The sequence below is a fragment of the Tamandua tetradactyla genome, chromosome 21, assembly GCF_023851605.1.
Source record: "Tamandua tetradactyla isolate mTamTet1 chromosome 21, mTamTet1.pri, whole genome shotgun sequence".
Classification (NCBI taxonomy): domain Eukaryota; kingdom Metazoa; phylum Chordata; class Mammalia; order Pilosa; family Myrmecophagidae; genus Tamandua; species Tamandua tetradactyla.
In genome coordinates this window covers 21,190,563-21,210,908 of record NC_135347.1, presented here as the reverse complement: position 1 = coordinate 21,210,908, position 20,346 = coordinate 21,190,563, and the positions used below count along the sequence as shown (strand labels likewise).

General features: G+C 34.7%; 1 protein-coding gene across 1 annotated transcript in view; it reads left to right on the top strand.

Moving 5' to 3' along the window:
* FER (FER tyrosine kinase) overlaps window positions 1-20,346 on the top strand; it is a 531,690-nt gene that overhangs the window by 318,685 nt on the left and 192,659 nt on the right. Inside the window, exons 14-15 of the mRNA XM_077138656.1 lie at window positions 12,377-12,433; window positions 19,934-20,049. Coding sequence (XP_076994771.1) covers window positions 12,377-12,433; window positions 19,934-20,049 — 173 coding nt within the window. The remainder of the gene's footprint in view (window positions 1-12,376; window positions 12,434-19,933; window positions 20,050-20,346) is intronic.

Here is a 20,346-nt window from a genome sequence, read left to right as displayed (position 1 = left end):
CATTAAAAAGCTATATGATGCAATCTCATGGATTTTTGAAAAAAATTGAAAGCATTTTTTGCTGATAGCATTAATTTGATTAAGGAACATGGATACAATGAAAATAATATTAGTAGAGATTACTGATGCACTTGCTCCTTCCAAGTGGAATATCAGGTCTGTTAATAATCACAGTGAATATAGTCATACCTCATTTTATTGTGCTTTGCTTTATTGTGCTTCACAGATAGTTTTTTTTTTTTTTAACAAATTAAAGGTTTGTGGCAATCCTGCATCAAACAAGTCTGTCAGTGCCATCTTCCCAATACATGTTCTCACTTCATATCTCTGTGTCACATTTTGATAATGCTCATAATATTTCAAACTTTTTCATTATTTTCATATCTATTATGGTGACCTGTGATCTTTGTTATTATTGTGATTGTTTGGGTCACCACAAACCACCTCATGTAACACTGGAAATTTAATTGGCGAATGTTGTGTATGTTCTGACTGCTCCATCGTCCAAATGTTCTCCATCTCTCTCCTTGTCCTTGGGCCTCCCTATTGCCTGATTCAGAACAATATTGAGATTAAGCCAATTAATGACCTCTATTAAGTGTTCAAATGAAAGAAAGTGTCCTGGGCATCTCACTTTAAATCAAAAGATAGAAATGATTACTCTTGGTGAAGAAAGCATGTCGAAAGCTGCAAAAGCTATGCTTATATCAAACAGTTAACCAAGTTGTGAATGCAAAGGAAAGGTTCTTAAAGGAAATTAAAAGTGCTACTCCAGTGAACACATGGAATATAAAGGTAAACAGCCTTATGTCTCATAGGGAAAAATTTTTAGTGGTCTGTATCAAAGCAACCACATTCCCTTAAGCCAAAGCCTAGAGAAAAGTTTGACACTAGCAGGTCAGTTCATGAGATTTAGGGACAAAAGCTGTCTCCATAACATAAAAGTGCAAGTTGAAGTAGCATGTGCTGATTTAGAAGCTGCAGCAACTTATCCAGGAGATTTAGCTAAGATAATTTATGAATGTGTCTACACTAAACAACAGATTTTCAATGTAGGCAAAACAGCCTTCTTTTGGAAGAAGATGCCATCTAGGACTGTCATAGTTTAAGAGAAGAAGTCAATGCCTGGTTTGAAAGCTTCAGAGAATAGGCTGACTCTCTTTTTAGGGGCTAATGCAGGTGATGACTTTAAGTTGAAGCCAATGTTTGTATACTATTTTGAAAATCCTAGGACCTTAATAATTATGCTAAATCTACTCTGTTTTTGCACATCTGTTTGCAACATGGTTTACTGAATATCTTAAGCCCACTGTTGAGAGTTAATGCTCAATAAAAAGTTTCCTTTCAAAATATTGCTGTTCATTGACAATGCACCTGGTCATCCATGAACTCTGATGGAGATGTACAGTGGAGATTAATGTTTTTATGCCTACTAACACAACATCCATTCTGCAGCCCATGGATCAAGGAGTCATTTCAACTTTCAAGTGTTACTATTGAAGAAATACATTCTGTAAGGCTATAGCTGTCATAAATAGTGAGTCCTTTAATAGATCTGTGCAAAGTAAATTGAAAACCTTCTGGAAAGGATTGATCTTTCTAAATATCATTAAGAACATTAATGATTCAGGAGAGGAGGTCAAACTATAACATTAACATGAGTTTAGTAGTTGTTTCTAACCTTCATGAAAGACTTTGAAGGGTTTAAGACATCAGTGGAGTAAGTAACTGCAGATATGGTTAAAATAGCAAGAGAACTAGAATTAGAAGTGTAGCTTGAAGTTCTACTTGTGGGTAAAATGCTATCAAACAACACCACATGCTACAGAGAAATTTTTTGTCAAAGGAAGAGTGAATTGATGCAGCAAGCTTCACTATCTTATAAGAAATTGCCACAGCTTTCAAACCAGGCATTGACTTCTCTTAAACTATGACAGTCCTAGATGGCATCTTCTTCCAATAGAAGGCTGTTGTGCCTACATTGAAAACCTGTTGTTTAGTGTAAACACATTCATAAATTATCTTAGCTAAATCTCCTGGATAAGTTGCTGCAGCTTCTAAATCAGCACTTGCTACTTCAACTTGCACTTTTATGTTATGGAGACAGCTTTTGTCCTTAAATCTCATGAACTGACCTCTGCTAGCTTTGAACTTTTCTCTAGGCTTTGGCTTAAGGGAATGTGGCTGCTTTGATACAGACCACTAATTGTGACTGAATTGCTGCAAACTCATGATAAAATGTAAATTGATGAGGAGTTGCTTCTTATGGATGAGCAAATAAAGTGGTTTCTTGAGATGGAAACTATACCTGGTGAAGATGCTGTGAACATTGTTGAAATTACAACAGAGGATTTGGAATATTACCTGAACTTAGTTGAAAAAGCAGTGGCATGGGGTTTTGGAGGATCAATTCCAATTTTGAAAGAAGTTCTACTTGTGGGTAAAATGCTATCAAACAACACCACGTGCTACAGAGAAATTTTTTGTCAAAGGAAGAGTGAATTGATGCAGCAAGCTTCATTATCTTATAAGAAATTGCCACAGCGCCTTCAGCAATGACCACCCTGGTCAGTCAGCAGCCATCAATATTGAGACCCTCCACCAGCAGAAAGATTATTCCTCACTGGAGGCTCAGGTGCTGGTTAGCATTTTTTTTTTTAGCAATACACTGTTTTTAAATTAAGGTATATTCATTGTTGTCTTATACAGTGTGTTGTAAACATAACTTTTCGATTGATTAGCATTAATGCGATATTCGCTTTATTGCAGTGGTTTGGGAGAAACCTGCAATACCTGCAGAGTATGCCCGTACCACATGCATAATTTTACATCACAAATCTTATAAGTAAGGGTAGTGAAAACAACATTATACATTCCAAAACATTACATAACAGTTTTAGGACAAGTCAGTAAAAAAAAAAAAAAAATACCATATTAAGCATTAACTAAATTAACATAAAAATATGTATGAGAAGCTTGGGGTAAAGGTAGAAAGATACAGTGTCAGAGACAAATTTGTACTCTGGTAAAGAGGATTTGGTAAGGACAAGAAAGGCAAGAAGGTTCAGAGGGAGGAATTCCTTAGGATTCTAAGTCTGGCAGGGTCAGGATACATTGATGATGGGGGATTGTAGCAGATGCTATAAGTGCACAGCTCATAGCCCTCAGACCTTTCGGCATTATTTGGTCAACTTCTAGTTGCAGTATCTTCTTCTCTGACTTTTTTACTAGTGACACAGAAGGCTCCTCTACCCTTGCCAGCATGAAGAACTATCAGAGAATTAATACACCTTCTCTTGAAGCCTAAGACCACTGACTCGCAGGAAATGATATATAAATACCCCTGGGTGGCTAATTCTGAGGCAGTGTGTCCTGTCATTGTCCAGAGTTTGCCCCACTTTGGTGTCTGACTTAATAAGTTACCCTTTATTGGCTGCCTCCACATCCCTTTATCACTTCCCTACTTATTTATTAGTGTTCCTTACACTTCCCAAATTATTAATTGCTTGCTTTTGAATCATTGTTTTAGGGTCTGCTTCTTAGGAAACGCATATTAAGTCAGGAGTAAAAGCTGTTTCACATCCAGGATTGGTTTGGATCAGATTTGGCCTCACCCAGCTCCCCAGAAGGGGAGTGGGGCCATCTCATAAATTCCTTCCACTTTTCAATCTCATTAATTCACTAATAGTACTAAATATTGTTTAGTACTTTGAGGAGCTATTGGAAGGAATTTGTGATTTCTTGGGTTCATATGGCCACCAAAATCTGTATCTCCAGCTCACATTTTCCATCTCTGAAATTCCTCCCAAATATACCTACTCCTTAATATCTTTATTAATGTCATCTAGATCATGACATAATCAATTACCATGCTGTTTTAGTCAGAGGATTCTTTGATTTATCTTCTGTTTAATGGTGTGAAAACTGAGTAGTTCATGAAACATTAAATATCCAGGGATAGATATGATCATTTACCTACACAGGTCAGAAACATTTATATTCTCTGACATCAGAAAAAGGAATTTTCGATACAAATATGTAATGCCATGAAAATACAGGCAATTAGTTCCATAATAAAAGATAAGAAGTAACCTATACAAAAAATTACTTTTACATTTCTATTTATTGTATTCTCTCTTATATCCACTTGTATTCCAGTGATTGTTTTTTTTTAATGCAATGTTAAAGCCCTTACACATCTTTAATGTAATAATTATTATCAATGCAATTCCTGCTTATTATCAGTCAGTAGTCTCTAACAGTCATTATAATATTAAGCCACAATCTGAAGATTACCCATGGTTTGCATTTTATAATGGATCAATGTTTGAAAAATGAGGACTCCTTATTGATTATATCCTACGTTTTTATGGTTTTTGTATCATGTGAATTTTGTGTTTAGGCCTGCAATTTAGACAAATAACCTTCATTATATAAGGTTAGTTATGTACTTTCAAAAAATTTTAAAATATCACATATTAACATTGATCCTACCGTAATTGCTTCACTTATTTATTCTATCATAATGAAAAGTATTTAATATGAAAAAAGCCACCTTCATCAAAATTGCATATAATAAAATAAAAATTTTAAATCCCTTAATTATGGAAAACTCCCTCAGAAAACTGGGATGTCTTATTCAGAAATTCAAGAAAAACTCAGCATAGTTAAAAAAAATTTTTTTTCTAACATATTTTGAAATGGTTGGGAATGTCTATGCCCTGTCATATTTTTCTTTAAAAAAATTTGTTTCCCTATTAATAATTATAATCGTTGGTCAAGTGAATTGTTACATTTTAGAAGTAAAAGGAAAAAAATCTATTCCTGTACATAGTGAATCAATAAATATACTGAATTCATGATATATTTAACTTAGTAAGTAATGAAATAAGGTTGGAAGATTGTAATGACTCATTTTTAAAAATTGCTGAACACAATATAGAAGGCAGAAAGTTGGGAGCTACATACATTTCAGAAAACTATATAGTTCATAATATATGGTTATTTATTATAATTTAATCATATATATTCATACAGCTATATTTAATTCCTACTACATATATTTCAGAAGTGTTTGGAAATTCCTTACCATGAGAAATCATAGCAGGAATGCTATAGCTACTGGGATCTGTTATTTACGTTAAATATTTCTCATTGTTTAGCTTAGTTTACAATTAGAGTTAATGATTGTGTTCTTTATTAAAGTAGGTATAACTTTGAGATTTAAACCAGTTTCTCCATTCATTCAGTGCATTTTGGACTTTGCGGTATTCTCTGATCCAATTATGGAGGCTCTAAGATTTTCAGGAGCAGAATACAAATTAACTTGATATATCCTAAAGGCTTGACTGAGAAATGTTGCCATGACAACCATTTTAAAACACTGTACTTAAAACTGCTCATGGAAAGAAATTATGATCTGAACTCGCAATAGAGGCTCCTAAATTTGAACTTTGACAACTTCCTATAATGTGGTTAGAGAATAGGTTGAAGCTGTGGGAGGCAAACAAGCTGAAATCAATCTTACTGCCCTAGAGATGGTTGGGAAGTATGCTACTAAAGATTGTGCACATTGTGCTTAGGAAGAATTCCCATATCTCTGAGCCTGAGTTGCCTCAAGCCCCCATATGTTTTTTGCCCAAAATGATTCAATATCAGAGCTTCTTAGTTCACCTTCCACTTCTATAATTCAGTGAGAAGCCATTTTTAATCCATTTTATATTGGATAAAACAGTCCCAGATCTAAATGAGACTTTAGGGCTGTGAAGTTTTTTACCTCTAGGTAGTTCAACAATTTGATATGGATTGGCTCTCTGAAAGCATAGCACTCGTTTATCATATACTATAGATGAATATCTAGGGCAAAAACATCATGGCATTTATTCAAGTAGTGACATATACTCTATCATTTGATCATTCTCTTTAGTTATCTGATAATACACTTACGTATGCAATTTAGACTCAGGAAATTATTTTATTCAGTTTTATTTTGAATATATTGTTCCTTGATTGGTCTCTTTTGTACAAAAGAAATAAAGCAGAATATGTTGTAATACTGAGCCAAATGCCAAAAAAGATGAAGTTTCTTAACCCAACCCTGGCACTTAGGACCTCTGTGACCATGGGCCCTCTTCAAGGCCTGTGTTTTCTCATCTACAAAATGGAGATGATAATGCTTTTTCTTACCAATTTAACAAGGGATCTTTTGAGATTCAACAAGTAAGTGTATATGGGAACATACTGAAAGTGTGTACACACCTCTACTTTATAAAAGTTTGAATTTCAGACAAGTGAAAATACTTGCTTTTGTCTATATTGTAGGCTAACTTTAAATTGGTTATGAAGCAAAATTAAAAGTATTCTGAGAAGGAAAGAGAGATGTATTTTTAAAAATTTAGACCAAATAACTTGATGTTTCAAAATGTCTGTTTGGTGTTGAGAGAGAATTGGTTTTTAACCTTAAGAATGATGCATTAATACTTATGAATTAAAATAAAAATGGAATCCCAATATCAAGAACATGTCAAGAATCTGGGTCAACTCTGTTGTAGTTGTCAAGCTCGGTTAAATTTAACCATTAGAATGTTGAACATAGTTCTGTGGATATTCCTGTATGGTCACAAATCTCTAGCAAGCTGATGGAATGTTTAACTGTCAACTCTATTCATCCTATTTTAATGCACCTTGTATTTTTATGCCCTTGCTTGATTTCTATTGATGATTTATACTTTATTACAACATCTATTTTAATTCAGTAGTAATAAATATGTTAAGCTAGAGGAGAAGCTACTATTTCTGTTTCTTTGAAGAGGTAAAAGGCAGCTTGTCTCCAATCCTCTGTTCCTTCTCCACATTTGAACAGGTTGTAAAGTACTCCTTGCTCTTTAAAGAAAATAGAGTCAAAGATAGCAGACCAGAAGCATGTGATATAATCACTTTAGGAGGTATCTGCCCTGTGACAGTGTGCAAGGAGTGAGCTGTAGTTCTCTCTGGCCATATACTTTGAATGTCACTTTTCTTTCCTTTGGAGAAAAGATAAAAAAAGGGTCAGTGAAGTTGATGGGAAAGTCAAGGATCCAGACTCCTTCAGCAACTCTCCATTCTCCAGACTATTACTTAATGTCCATGTCCCCAAAAGTCAAATTTACTTTTGAAATTTCTCCTGATATAGTCTCTACTTGTTTTTGTTGTTGTTCTCCCAGTGATAAAGTCACATAAGTAACCCACAGAGTTGGGGCTCCTTTATTGCAGCATCAATCACTACCTGGGTCAGAAATATAGAATTAGTAAACAAGCCCCCAGAAAGCAGGAGAGGAGTATGGAACAGATTCTTTCCTACATGCTTTAAAAGACATGCGGACCTGACAACACCTTGATTTCACACTTCTAGCTGCCAAAACTTTGAGACAATAAATTTATGGCAACCCTAGGAAACTAAGACAGATAGAAATAGACATAAAATGCAAACCAAATTTTTTTTAAGTGGAAATATCTATAATTATATCAGAATAAAAGACTTAGTAGTAGACTACAGGACAAAGAAAAATATCAGGGATAAAGAAAAAAATTGTATAATGATAAAAGTCAATTCATTAAGACATTGCAATCCTGATGGAATACACTTCTAATGCAGATACTTCAAAACGAGGCAAACATGGACAGAAAACAAAAGGAGTAGACAATTTCCCAATTATAGTTGGAGTTTTCAATATTGTTCTCTCAGTAATTGATAGAAGTAGTAGAAAGAACTCAGCAGTTAAATAGAATAACTAGATCAGAGCAATATTTAAAGAACACTTTACCCAACAATAGAACATGCATTCATTTCAAGTGCATAAGGAAAATTCACTAAGCTAAACCATATCCTGGGTTATATAACAAAGCTTAGCAGATGTAAAAGAACTGAAATTATACAAAGTATGTTCTTCACATTACACAATTAAACTAGAAATCAGTGACAAAGTTAATAGAAAAATCTCCAAATGGTTAGAAATTAAACAACACACATTTAAATATCCCATTGGCCAAAAAGAAATTTTCAAAGAAAATTATATATATTTTTAACTAAACAAAAATGAAACTGCAACTTTTCAAAATTTGTGGGATATGGCTAATGCAGAGTTTAGAGGTAAGCTTAAAGCATTTAATGCTTATATCAGAGAAAAAGAAAGGCCTCAAATCAATAATTTTAACTTCCACCACAAAAATCTAGAAAAAGAAGAGCAAAATAAACCCCAAACAAGAAAGCAATCATAACAGCAGAACTCAGTTACATTGAAAATTCAGAAATAATAGAGATAATCATAGAAGACAGAGTCGATTTACAACTGGTTTAGAAAAACTATCTCGGGGTATTTCTGGGTGTCTGTTTTTTTTTGGCTCTTGCCCAAGTAAAGGACTTAGGATTTATGATGTACTGATTAATATCTGTAACTCCTCTATAGATATCAATAAAAGTTTCTATACTGATAGTTTGAAGTTGTTCTTGCTGATTTGACAGGCTTGGATGATTATATGGGTAAGAAGACATAAGAGGCTTGCTGAGAGTTTCTACTTTAAACTCTCCCAAAGCCAAGATTATTCTTACAGAGCTAGGTGTAACAAACTCAGACTCTAGGGCTGGGTGTGTGCAAATGAGCCCAGGAGAGCTTGCTCAAGGGATCTCTCTCAGTCCCTCTATGCTTGTCTGTAAATCTCTTTCTCTTGCTGCATTGTACCCTGCATTCTCTGTTGACTCTAGTGAGTTCTTTTAACTATTCAAACAGGAAATATTTGTAGTTGGTGATTGGCATGGGATATCTCAAAGGATTCCTGACTGTAATTTAAACAATGATGGCTAAGACATGTTTGAAAGAAAGGTGGGGTAAAACCATTATTGTTACTAAGGGTGACTGCTATCTGGTGGCCATCCCTGGTGTGAGGTCACAAAAATACTCTTTCCACTGAAGGGCACCAAACCATTTAAGAGGGACCTGGCATTAGCAAATATAAGGCCACAGACAATTGCCAAATATAGAACAAAATAGATTCAAACTGATAGGAAGTCAGCCAAGAATAAGTTGCCTTGATTGTTCTTCTGTTTTAGCCCTGATTTTCCGGTTATGGGAATTGCCTTCAGTTCCTTTAAGGGCTGATTTAGCTCCACGCTACTTTTTTCTACCACAGTGTGTTATCTTTGGAATCATGATTAAAAGCCAGGGGGATTTTATCAGGGGCTCTCTTCCTTGGCATATGCTGAAACTTGATTTTTTTTTTTTCCTAAGTTGCTTCCACATTCAGCATATGCACTTCAGGGAAAGGAACCCAGAAAGTCTGGAATTGGCTTCTTTCCTTAACCTACATTGACTCCTTAGTTCTCCACTGTTTTAGTAGGTCTCCAGTACTTTCAAACAGATATTTGCTTTATTGTTATTATCCTTTTACATTTCACCCATCATTTTCAGTGGTTTACAGTGGAGAATTCATGGGAACCACCTAGTTTACAATTGCCTAAAGTAGACGTGTTTCTAACAAACAGTTTTGCCACTTGAAAATAGTAACTCTACTGCTCGATAGACTGTATTATTGTAAGAATAACATTTGATAATTGTTCTAGTTTGCTAGCTGCCAGAATGCAACACACAAGAGACGGATTGGCTTTTAATAAAAGGGGATTTATTTTGTTGGTTCTTCAGAGGAAAGGCAGTTAACTTTCCACTGAGGTTCTGTCTTATGTGGAAGGCACAAGATGGTCTCTGCTGGTCTTCTCTCCAGGCCCCGGGGTGACTTCTTTCTGCATCTCCAAAGGCCTGGGCTGAGCTGCTAGTGCTGAGATGAGGAATGCCGAGCTGCTAGGCTGTGCAACATTGCGCTCTCTCATTTAAGCACCAGCCAATTAAGTCAAACGTCACTCATTGCAGCAGACACGCCTCCTAGCCACCTGCAGATGTAATTAGCTACAGATGAGGTTCATGTACCATTATTGGCTTATGTCCACAGCAACAAGAATAGGTATGCTCACCTGGCCAAGTTGACAACTAAATCTAACACAATGATATATGTGGGAGGGGAATTTAAACTAGAAAGTGCTACTGAAATGAAGACTCTTTACATTTATAAAAGTCAGTAGGACGGGCCACAGTGATTCAGTAGGCAGAGTTCTTGCCTGCCATGTTGGAGACCCAGGTTGGCTTCCCAGTGCCTGCCCATGCAAAAAAAAAAAAAAAAAAAAAAAAGTCAATATTAGGGCTATTTAAGTTACACACAATAAAATGCACACATTTTTTAAAATATATTCTGTAACATAAACATACATTGAAATATAAGGAAATTGAACATTTACATCACTCCTAAAATTTTCTCCTTTCCCCTTTGCAATCAGTCCACTCCAACCCTTCCCCAGGCAACAACTACTGTGATTTCTAACATTATGGATTAGTTGTCCTTCTCTAGAACTTTATATGAATAGAATCATTATGTATGCATGTAAAGTGCATCCAGCTTTATTAACTTATCAAAGTGTTTTTAGAACATTCTGTTGTATATATCTGAAGTAAATTCCTTTTTATTGCTGAGCAGTATTCAGTTTTCTGAACATTTCAAAATTTGATTATTAGTTCTGTTTTCTAGTTTTGGCCATGATGAACAGAGCTGCTTCAAGCTTTCGTAAATAAGTCTTTTTGTGTACATATGTCTTCATTTCTCTGATTTAATACTCAGGAGTGTAATTTCTGGACCATAAAGTAGATGTATGTTTAACTTTACAAGAAACTGCCAAATTGTTTTCCAGAATGGCTGTACTATTTTGCATCTTCAATATATGAGGACTCCAGCTGTTCAGCATCCTCACAATCTCATGTTATTGTTAGTCTTTTAAATTTTGAGTTCTAATTGCTGTGAAGCAATATCTTATTGTAGTTTTTATTTGTTTTTCACTTATAACTAATAATGTTAAATATCTTTTGATGTGATAATTGGCTGTTCATCCTCTTCTTTCGTTAAGTCTTTTACCCAATTACTTAAAACTGGGTTTTTGTCTTGTTATTGATAAGTGTACTCCCTCTGTTCTGCTTACCAATTTTTTGTAAGATCATATATTGCAAAAATGTTCTCCAACTTTTTATTTTTTAAATGCCTTTTGAAGAACAAGTGTTTTCATTTTTTATAAAGTCTAACTTTTGTTTGTTTCTTTCATGGTTAATCCTTTTTGTTTCCATCCAAAAAACTTTTCTTACTCTCTTGACTGTGAATATATTCTTCTCTGTTTTTTTCTAGATCCTTGATAGCTTTAACTTTTACATTTAGGTTGAAAGGCTACATGTGTAGAATACTGCCTTTTAAGTCAGTGCTGTCTTTGTTGACCTGTCAGATTGTGGTGTTTGCATGGCTGTCACGTGGTGTTTAAGAAGAGACTGTATTTAAGATTGTTGTCTGGGACATGTTTTAACCATAGGGTTAATTTTTACTTCAAGATGTTTGAATATTTGTTATAACTCAAACTATAACTCACAGTGTATTTCGGTCTGTGTTTGTAATGGAGAAAAAAATACTCTAGCATTAATAAAAAGCCTCAATATTATAAACATGTCATTCCAATATATCCTTTTTTCCCCTTGACTCTTTCCACCCTTATATCCTTTATTCCTTCCCTCTACATCTCTTCCTTGATTCACTCCTTTTTCCTTTCTTTTAAATCAATATCTCATTCTAACATGAAGGTATTATAGGAATTAATAGCCAAGGTTTTTAGATGAAAAAATATTCCCTATGTAGTAATCAGTTCTTGAGATCACATAACGAGATGCACTTTTAAAGTGTTATGTTTGTATCACTGTTCTTGAGTACCCGAGTGATAATGCAGTTATAGCCTATTACAGGAAATTACATTAGAAGGATGGGAGTACATACTATGCCATAGACAGTTATAATTCATGGCCAGTTTGTATGCGGGATATGTAGAATAGCTCTTAGGAATGTGGTTTGGGTAGAAAAACTAATTTTCTAAAATGAAGTGAGAATTGAAAAGTTTTGCATTGTGAATGAAATTTCCTTACACACTTAAATGATGAACTTTTTAAAAAAATGTCAAATAGTAGCATAGCCTAAGCTTTATAGTGAGAAAAAGATACATGCTGTGTTGTAGTTAGAAGGATATTCTCCTTCTGAAGGTTGAAATTGCTGATAGAAGCTTGTCTTAATGAAGATTTTAAATCCTATTGTGCAATAACATTTCTTAAACTGTTTGACAACCTTGTGAGGTTATGACTTCTTATTGTGCTGTTGATGGAATAGTCTGAATGAAATATCCCTTTACGTCTATTGCCTACTACCTCAAATGCATCTTATAGGAAATATACTCTAGCTTGGGCTAAACACCTGTTCTTTATATTTCCTGTAGGATAAGAAATGGGTTCTCAATCATGAAGATGTCACGTTGGGAGAATTATTGGGCAAGGTATGTAATCAACTGAGTAAATAACCAAGTCTGTATATTGATTGTAGATTTCTTCATTTACTTCAAAGGTGTTCTTATATTCCATCATATAGGAAGGCACTTTGCACATTAACCTACAAGAACACAGTATGACATCTGTTCTAAATACTATGATGTCCACTAAAATAGATGTGTGAAAATCTTTAAAAAGTTTAAGGATCATTCAGAGCTTTTAAAAATAGTATGTGTATTTTTTTTTCTCTGCAAGGATGTTGTGGTTTTTAAAAGCTACCAGAATATAATATACCAGAAACAGAACAGCTTTTAAAAAGGAGAATTTATTAAGTTGTGAGTTTATAGTTCTGAGGCCATGAAAATGTCCAAATTAAGACAAGACTATAAAAATGTCTGAAGAAGACATCCAGAGAAAGATACCTTGGCTCAAGAAGGCCGATGACATTCGGGGTTTCTCTTTCAATTGGATAGGCACATGGTGATGTCTGCCAACTTTCTCTCCAGGCTTCTTCAGTCACTTCCCCAGGGGTGTTTTCTTTCTGTACCTCCAATGGTCTCTGGCTGTATGGGCTCTGTTCTAAAGCTTTTTCCGAAATGGTTCCCTCTTAAAGGGCTCCAGTAAGCCATCCCACCTTGAATGGATGGAGACACATCTCCATGGCAACCATCTAATGAAAAGTTACCATCCACAGCTGGGTGGGACATATCTCCATGGTAACAATCAGAAAGATCCCACCCAGTAATATTGAATGAGGATTAAAGGGCATGTCTTTTCTGGGGATACATAGTAGCTTCAAACCAGCACAAAGGAATACAAGCTATAAGTGATTTTATTACAGTGTAGTGAAGCCAAAATTGGTGAACTAGGGTTTTCAATGAAACAAGGAACATAACACAAATTTACATAAAGACCTAATAGTCTTGTTCCATTTGTGAACTACTCCTTGGTATTTTGGAATTGTATATACAGTTATAGTATGTAACAAAATTGGACATATTATTTCAACCTAAAACTTATGTGAACAAGACATATGTTTCAATATAATATTCATTTTGTAACTGGCTCTCTTTGTGATCAAAGAGGGCTACTACATGCAATGAAAATCCTTTTCTTCCAATAAGTTGGAAGTTTCTTCTAACTCATAGCCCTATTAAAATATTTTATATTATGTCTAGCAATAATGGCAGACATTTTATAATTAGTCTAGTGGACTATTTAGACTATTTTCAAGTTTATTAATGATTGTTTTATTTATAATTGATTTCCAGTAGATAAATATTAGCTCTTTTCCCAACAACTTAATTAGGGATAGTTCCATATGAAAGTTAGCATTGAATTTGATTTTGTAATGTGATGTGAAAATAATATAAAATTCAGATTTTAGGAAAAGCCATATTAATAATCAGTGCCAGACTTAATTATGGCTCATCATTTTAGGTAAAGAAATGAATGATTATTCATTGCTCTTTTTTTAATTCATTTTTTATTCATTACTTTTTAATTCAAATGTAAACATGATGGATTTATTAATTCTTCCATTGTTTATAACTCTGATGTATGTTGAGAAAGTAAATTCCTGATGAAATAGTCTACTTTCCATGATTTTTATTATTTATTAATATTTTAAAAATATCTTTCCCAGATGGATGTATTAAAACTGGAAAACAGATTTTTTATTAGCTAATAGTACTTATTTAGTAAATGAATTCAAAAAACCTCATGCTGAAAGCGGTTAAATGATGTGTTTATTTACTGTGTGATGCTCTAGTCATTCTTAAGTAAATTTCCATTCTTTCCATTGCTATGGATCAGAAATTCAGTAGCACTGATTGGACCAAAAATTATTACAAATTAATTAAGTAAATTTCCATAAGCACAAAATTAAATAATAAATTTTAAAACTAAATGATTTACTGAAATAAGGAGAAATTGTTCAGTACTAAGGTAAAACCATGTTCAGTTAAACAAATATTTAGATTATTTTTATGTTTGTTACTATGTAAACTATGATATATCAGAAGGAATTTTAATATTTAGCTTCTTAGCAGGAATATTTGAAAAAGTAATTATTTTTTCAATGGTATGTTAAAGGGTGCTAAGTCTTTTCAACAATATAGAAGGATTGGGAATGCTATTGGTTGGAGTTGCAATTTTAAACAGGGAAATCGGGCGAAACTTATTACAATAGTTACTTTTGAATAAAGACCTCAAAGGAGGAAGTGATTTAGCCATGTGGATATATGAGGAAGTAGGTTCTAGATAGAGGGAGTAACCAATGCAAAATTTGTGTAGAGCATGGGTGACAGTTTGGCTGTGCCTGAATAAACTAAGGGGTATATGGTAGGAGAGAAAGTCAGTGAGGTGGTGAGAGTGTAGATCATTTAGGGCCTTGTAGGTCTTTGTAATGACTTTGGCTTCAGCTGTGCATGAATTGGTCAGCTGCTGGATAATTTTGATTAGAAGAATTTTCCTTTTTAAAAAGATTGCGTTAGCTCTCATGTTGAGAATAGGCTGAGAAAAAAATGGAAGATCAGGAGGCTATTGTACTTATCCAACTAAAAGATGATACTTGCTAGATCAGGATGTGGCAGTAGAGGTGGTGAGAAGTGGGACGCTCTGTATATGATTTTAAGGTTGAATCAACCTCATGGATTCTGTATAGGGCATTAGACAAAGAGAGGAGTCAATTGTAAGTGCAGCACATTTCAGGGAGGAAGATTAGGAGCTCAATTTGAATGTATTGAGTTTGTCTATTGGACTTCATGTGGAGATGTAGGGAAGGCAGTAGATTATCAAGTCTGGATTTTAGAAGAGAAGTCTAAGAGGTACAAAGTTGGTAGTTGCTGGTATATAAACAGTAATTAATACTGTAGGATGGGAATGAGTTTAACAAAAGAGCAATTTCAGATAGAGAAGAGAAGAGAATGAGAGACCGAGCTCTCACCACTTCAACATTAAGAGGTTAGAGATGAGGGGAGTGTTTTAGTTTCCTTGACTTCTCAAGCAAATACCATTCAGTAAGTTGGCTTAAATAATGGGAATTAGCTTACAGTTTGGGGACTAAAAAAAAGTCCAAGTCAAGGCATCATCATGGTGACGGGTTCTTCCTGAAGACTGGCATTCTGGGGCTGATCTTTGGTCTTGGGCTCCATTGTCACATGGCAGTTTCCATGGCCATCTCTCCTGGCCTTTCCTTTCTCTTCTGGATGCCCTTGACCTTCAGCTTCTTGCTTCCCATGGCTGTCTCTCTATTTGTCTGAATTATGTTTTGTTTATAAAGGATTCCAGTAATAAGATTAAAACCCATCCTGATTGAGTTGGGCCACACCCTAATTGAAGTAACCTCATCCACAGGTCCTATTTGCAATGGGTTTGTACCAGCAGGAGTGGATTAAGTTTAAGAACATGGTTTTCTGGGGTACATACAGCTCCAAACCACCACAGGAGCAATTGTCAAAGAAGGTCAAGAATGAGCAACCAATAAGGGAGAGGAGGAACACCTGAAACTAAGATCTCTTGGAAGTTGAAGGGGAAAAAATATGCCAAGGAGAAAAAAGTGATCAGTGGTGTCAAATGCTACTGAGAGATCAAATGAAATGATGATTAAGATTAGTATTGATTTAGCGATGGGGGTGTCACTGATGACTTTGAAGAGTTTCCTTGGAGTGCTTCAAGTGGAAGTCTGATTGGAATGGATTGAAGAGAGAAGGGGGAGAGGGATTAGAGATAACAAGGATATCTAACTGTTGCTAGTTTCTCTGCAAAAGAAATCAGAGACATGGGGTGGTAATTTGAAGAGAATGATTTGTGGTGGCATTTAACTTGAGGGAAATAATAGCATGCTGGTTTGTAGCTAGGAATAATTTTGTGGAAAAAGTCACGATTTAAGAGAGTGAGATGCGAATTGCTAGAGCAATATCGTTGAGTAGGTGAGAAGGGATGGGATTTAGCACACAAGTGGAGGACTGACTTGAATAGAAACACACATCATTCATTTTTATAACAGAAAGGAAGGTTAGTAGGTGGGAAATATTGGGCTGAGGGTCTGGAAATTCTCTTTATATTGCTTCTATTTTCTCAGTGAATTAGGAAGCAAGATCATCAGCTAAGGACAAGGCTGGGGGAGGACGTGTGGGAGATTTGAGAAAAGAGAAGAACGTGGGAAACACTTATCGCACATAAAGAGTTATGTGGGAGTGGAGATGTACTAAAGAAATGCAATATGATTATTGGAAAGCATTAAGGACCCATCGAGGTTTGTTTTCATGAAATTAAAGTTAAACCAGTCAACATGGTTGTAATTTTTCTACAGCCACATCTTACTGCTTGTGAACAGGTGCAGAGTAGGAAGAGTGTTATGTTTAATTAGGAGTATAAATTTGCCAAAGAGTTCTACAACTTAAGAGAGAAGCAAAAAAAGTTAAGTATATAGTAAAGCAGTAGTTTTAATTATTGACCATGGAATTTAAGCTGGATAAGGGGGAGTGATGGACAATAAAGAGTGATAGGATCTAAAGATTGGAGGTTCTTATAAGGTCAAAGTATTTTAGAAAATAGGTATTAGAGAAAATAAACTGGAAAGATGGAAGCCAGCCAGAAGATGGGATAAATGAAAGTGATATTAGAGGAGTTACATTTGAAAATAGAGTGGAGCAAGAAGATTCATTGGAGGAGAGATGTTCTGAGATCTCGGAGTGCCCCGTGTTAGAAAGACCATTGAGTATATATTGAAATTGCCAAGAATAAGAACTGGAATATCACTGGATAGGGTGACAATGATCCAGGAGCTCAAATTGTCACGAAACAAGGGAGAATGTTTTGTTTTGTCTTTTTAAAAATTCAGTACCTGACACCCACGGTGAGGGATAGATATAATCAGATGACAGAGTTTCAAAGCAAGGTTTTTTTTTTTAGGCATGCAAAAGCGGTTATGTAGGGGAGAATGTTTTGAAACCAGCAACAAGGAACTAGTAGAAATTTAATCCACTTCCAGAGGAGTGGTATGAGGATTGTGAGAGAAAAAAAAAGTCATCACTTAAATTTAGAAGACAAAAGAAAGCTCAGCCACCATTGAGTTCTCAAGGTGAAGGAGTATTGCAAGGGATAGTTTGAAGATATAATTTTGATGTTGATGGACCGTGAATTTCAGAAGATACTGTAGAAATTGAGGATAAGGGGGAAAGAAGGAAGAGATAGGAATGTGCTGAATTGAATGGGAATTAGAGGAGAGATAAAGGTTAACATAGGACCATGAGCTTCTAATGATGACTGACATAAACATGGACAAGGGGCAAAATGAGATTTGTCCTCATGGACTTAAAGACTGTGGTGTAACTGTTGAATGTTAAGCAGGCATGGGGGTCCTAGACCTCCTCCTAACCTCTCTGGACCTAGAGAAGGGTTGGTCTGGGGAAGCATAGTCTTTTTTCAAGGGTTTGTAGGTGATCCCCTTGAACACCACTAACAGAGTAGGAATACCCTGAGTAGTGTTAAATGAATGATTAAAATTTTCAAGTGCCACAACCTATACTATAAGGGGGAACCACTAAAAAGGTACAAAGCAGTGATTAGTGTTCAGAAATGGGATACATCATTGTGGGGACATCATGCACTTCTGTATGCAGGAAGGAGCATGAGAAATGGACTTAACAGATTAAGTGGCATTTTCTCTAATTGGTGGTATTGTTTCCCCTGGAGAAAAAAAACGTATAAAAGGCACGCAGGTATTTTGGAATCACTGGGCATTTAAATTTAGAGCACATTAACAGTTGAGAGCTGTAATGTGGTAATTGATAACAATTAAAGGGTATTGAGCAAGGGAGGAGTATAAAGTTGTCCTTTGGAGAGATTAATCTGGCAGTGGTGGATGGTTTGGAGGGATGAAGAATTGATGATGAGATCCGCTAAGATGAGAAAATTGAGGTCCTGAATCAGGGTAGTCTTTCTGAGGTTGAAAGAGGGAAGATAGACAGAAGGTATTGTGAAAGTAGAATCTGAGTATTTATAGGAGAATGATGGTCCTGGGAATTGAAAAGGTAACTTTGCGGAGAGAGTCTTTTGATAGTAAGATGGTAATTGAAAAGATAAGTTAGTCAGAAAAAGTCTTTAGATAGTAAAATGATAAGTTTTAGGCAAGTTGAATTATAGATGCTTCAGAATCATTCAGGTTTAAGTAGCGGCCCAGAAATAATCGTGCACATGAATTCTCATGGCTGTAATTTTAGTATAATAAGAAGTGATCTGATAATTGAAACTTGAGAATAACTAACAGTTAAAAATGTAAACAGCTTTTCTTTTTTGAAATTTATGATAAATTTTCATTATGTTAAAAGAATTTATAGTATATTTACTTTTCTCTAATGGATTATTCTTTTTTTTGTAAATATGTAAGAGTTGAATATTAGATTTAATAGTTAAAAATAAATACAGGGCTTGTTTTATTTAAATGATTTATAGTATTTTAATAACAATTTTAAATTATTAATAGCCAATTATTAAAGGTATGTGAATTTTACACATCTGAGTTACATTATTAGAACTTTCAAAACCCAACTAGAAATAACTGCCTAGTTCAGTTATCTCTTGCTCAGCAATAATGAAAAGTATTATTATATAATGTTTCCATATTATCATTATAGTTATATAAAAAATATATATGTATATGTGGAAAAATCTGAAGGGAATACTCAGAAATAGTTATTGTGATAGTGTGTTAACCTTATTAATCTTCTCTAATTTCTAAAGTACTCTATAATATTTTTCTGTTTATAATAAAAATAAATTGACTTCAAATTTCCTATCTTCTCCTCTTCAGTAGATAACTCTAGACATAAGGCACTTTAATTCAAAATGTGTCCTAGCCATAGAATAAAGTTGAGCTCATACTTTTGATAAAATCAATTTATCACAGGCAGCATTGGCATTTGAGTCAGCTCCTCCTCCTCGATTGCTTTTAGAGATTGGCCACTAACCTACCACAGTGACTGTTGACTTCATCTGTCTTGGTTCTTTGCCTCTCCCCAATTTTCTTTTACCCACACTCTCTTTTCCACCTGCATGGTTGTGTGGGTCAGTATTGGAAGTTGCTTCACAGAATCTTTGATTCCTCTTTAAACATTAATGGATAATATTTTTTTAATCCAATAAAATGTAGCGCTTGGGGAGCAAACGGAAGTAGGGGAAATGAAGCTTGTTTACTTCTGGCAGTTTCCATTTGTATTTCTTTAATCTAGTTTTCTCTTTTTGGTTTTTTCCCCCCATTTTTTTTCCTTTGCATTTCTTCTTTAGCCTCAAGCAACCAAATAGTTGGTGTGTTGGGTAGTATATTTAGGCTGGGAGGATCATTGAGAGCAACATTCCTAATCTTTATTTCCAGCTCAAGCTCTGAATAGAGCTGAGAGTGTAACTTGATTAACTCAAAATGCTGCATTACAGGCTTTTATTGTATTTGGCAAAGATTTATGTCTGCGTACACCCCTAAATGATGAATGTATTTGTATTTCCAGGGAAATTTTGGTGAAGTATATAAGGGCACATTAAAGGATAAAGCTGCTGTTGCTGTTAAAACATGTAAAGAAGATCTTCCTCAGGAACTGAAAATAAAATTTTTACAAGAAGCCAAGTGAGTTGTCTAAAGTAATAAAAAAAAGTATGCTTATAACATGTTATTCATTAAAATGTAATTTGAAGATATTTTAAATTGCAGTATGCTAAAGTAGTAAGTAAACAAGCACTTTCAGATCCTTCATAAGTAAACATTTTCAGAGTGTGGAACCAAAACGTCTATGTTTTTAAAGGCAACTCTAGATCAATTAAGTAATCACAATTTAAAAAAAACAGATGCTAAAAAAGCAGTAAATAATGATTCTTCAAGCCCTTAAAATATTTTGTTTGCTTTTGTCTTATATACATAAATATA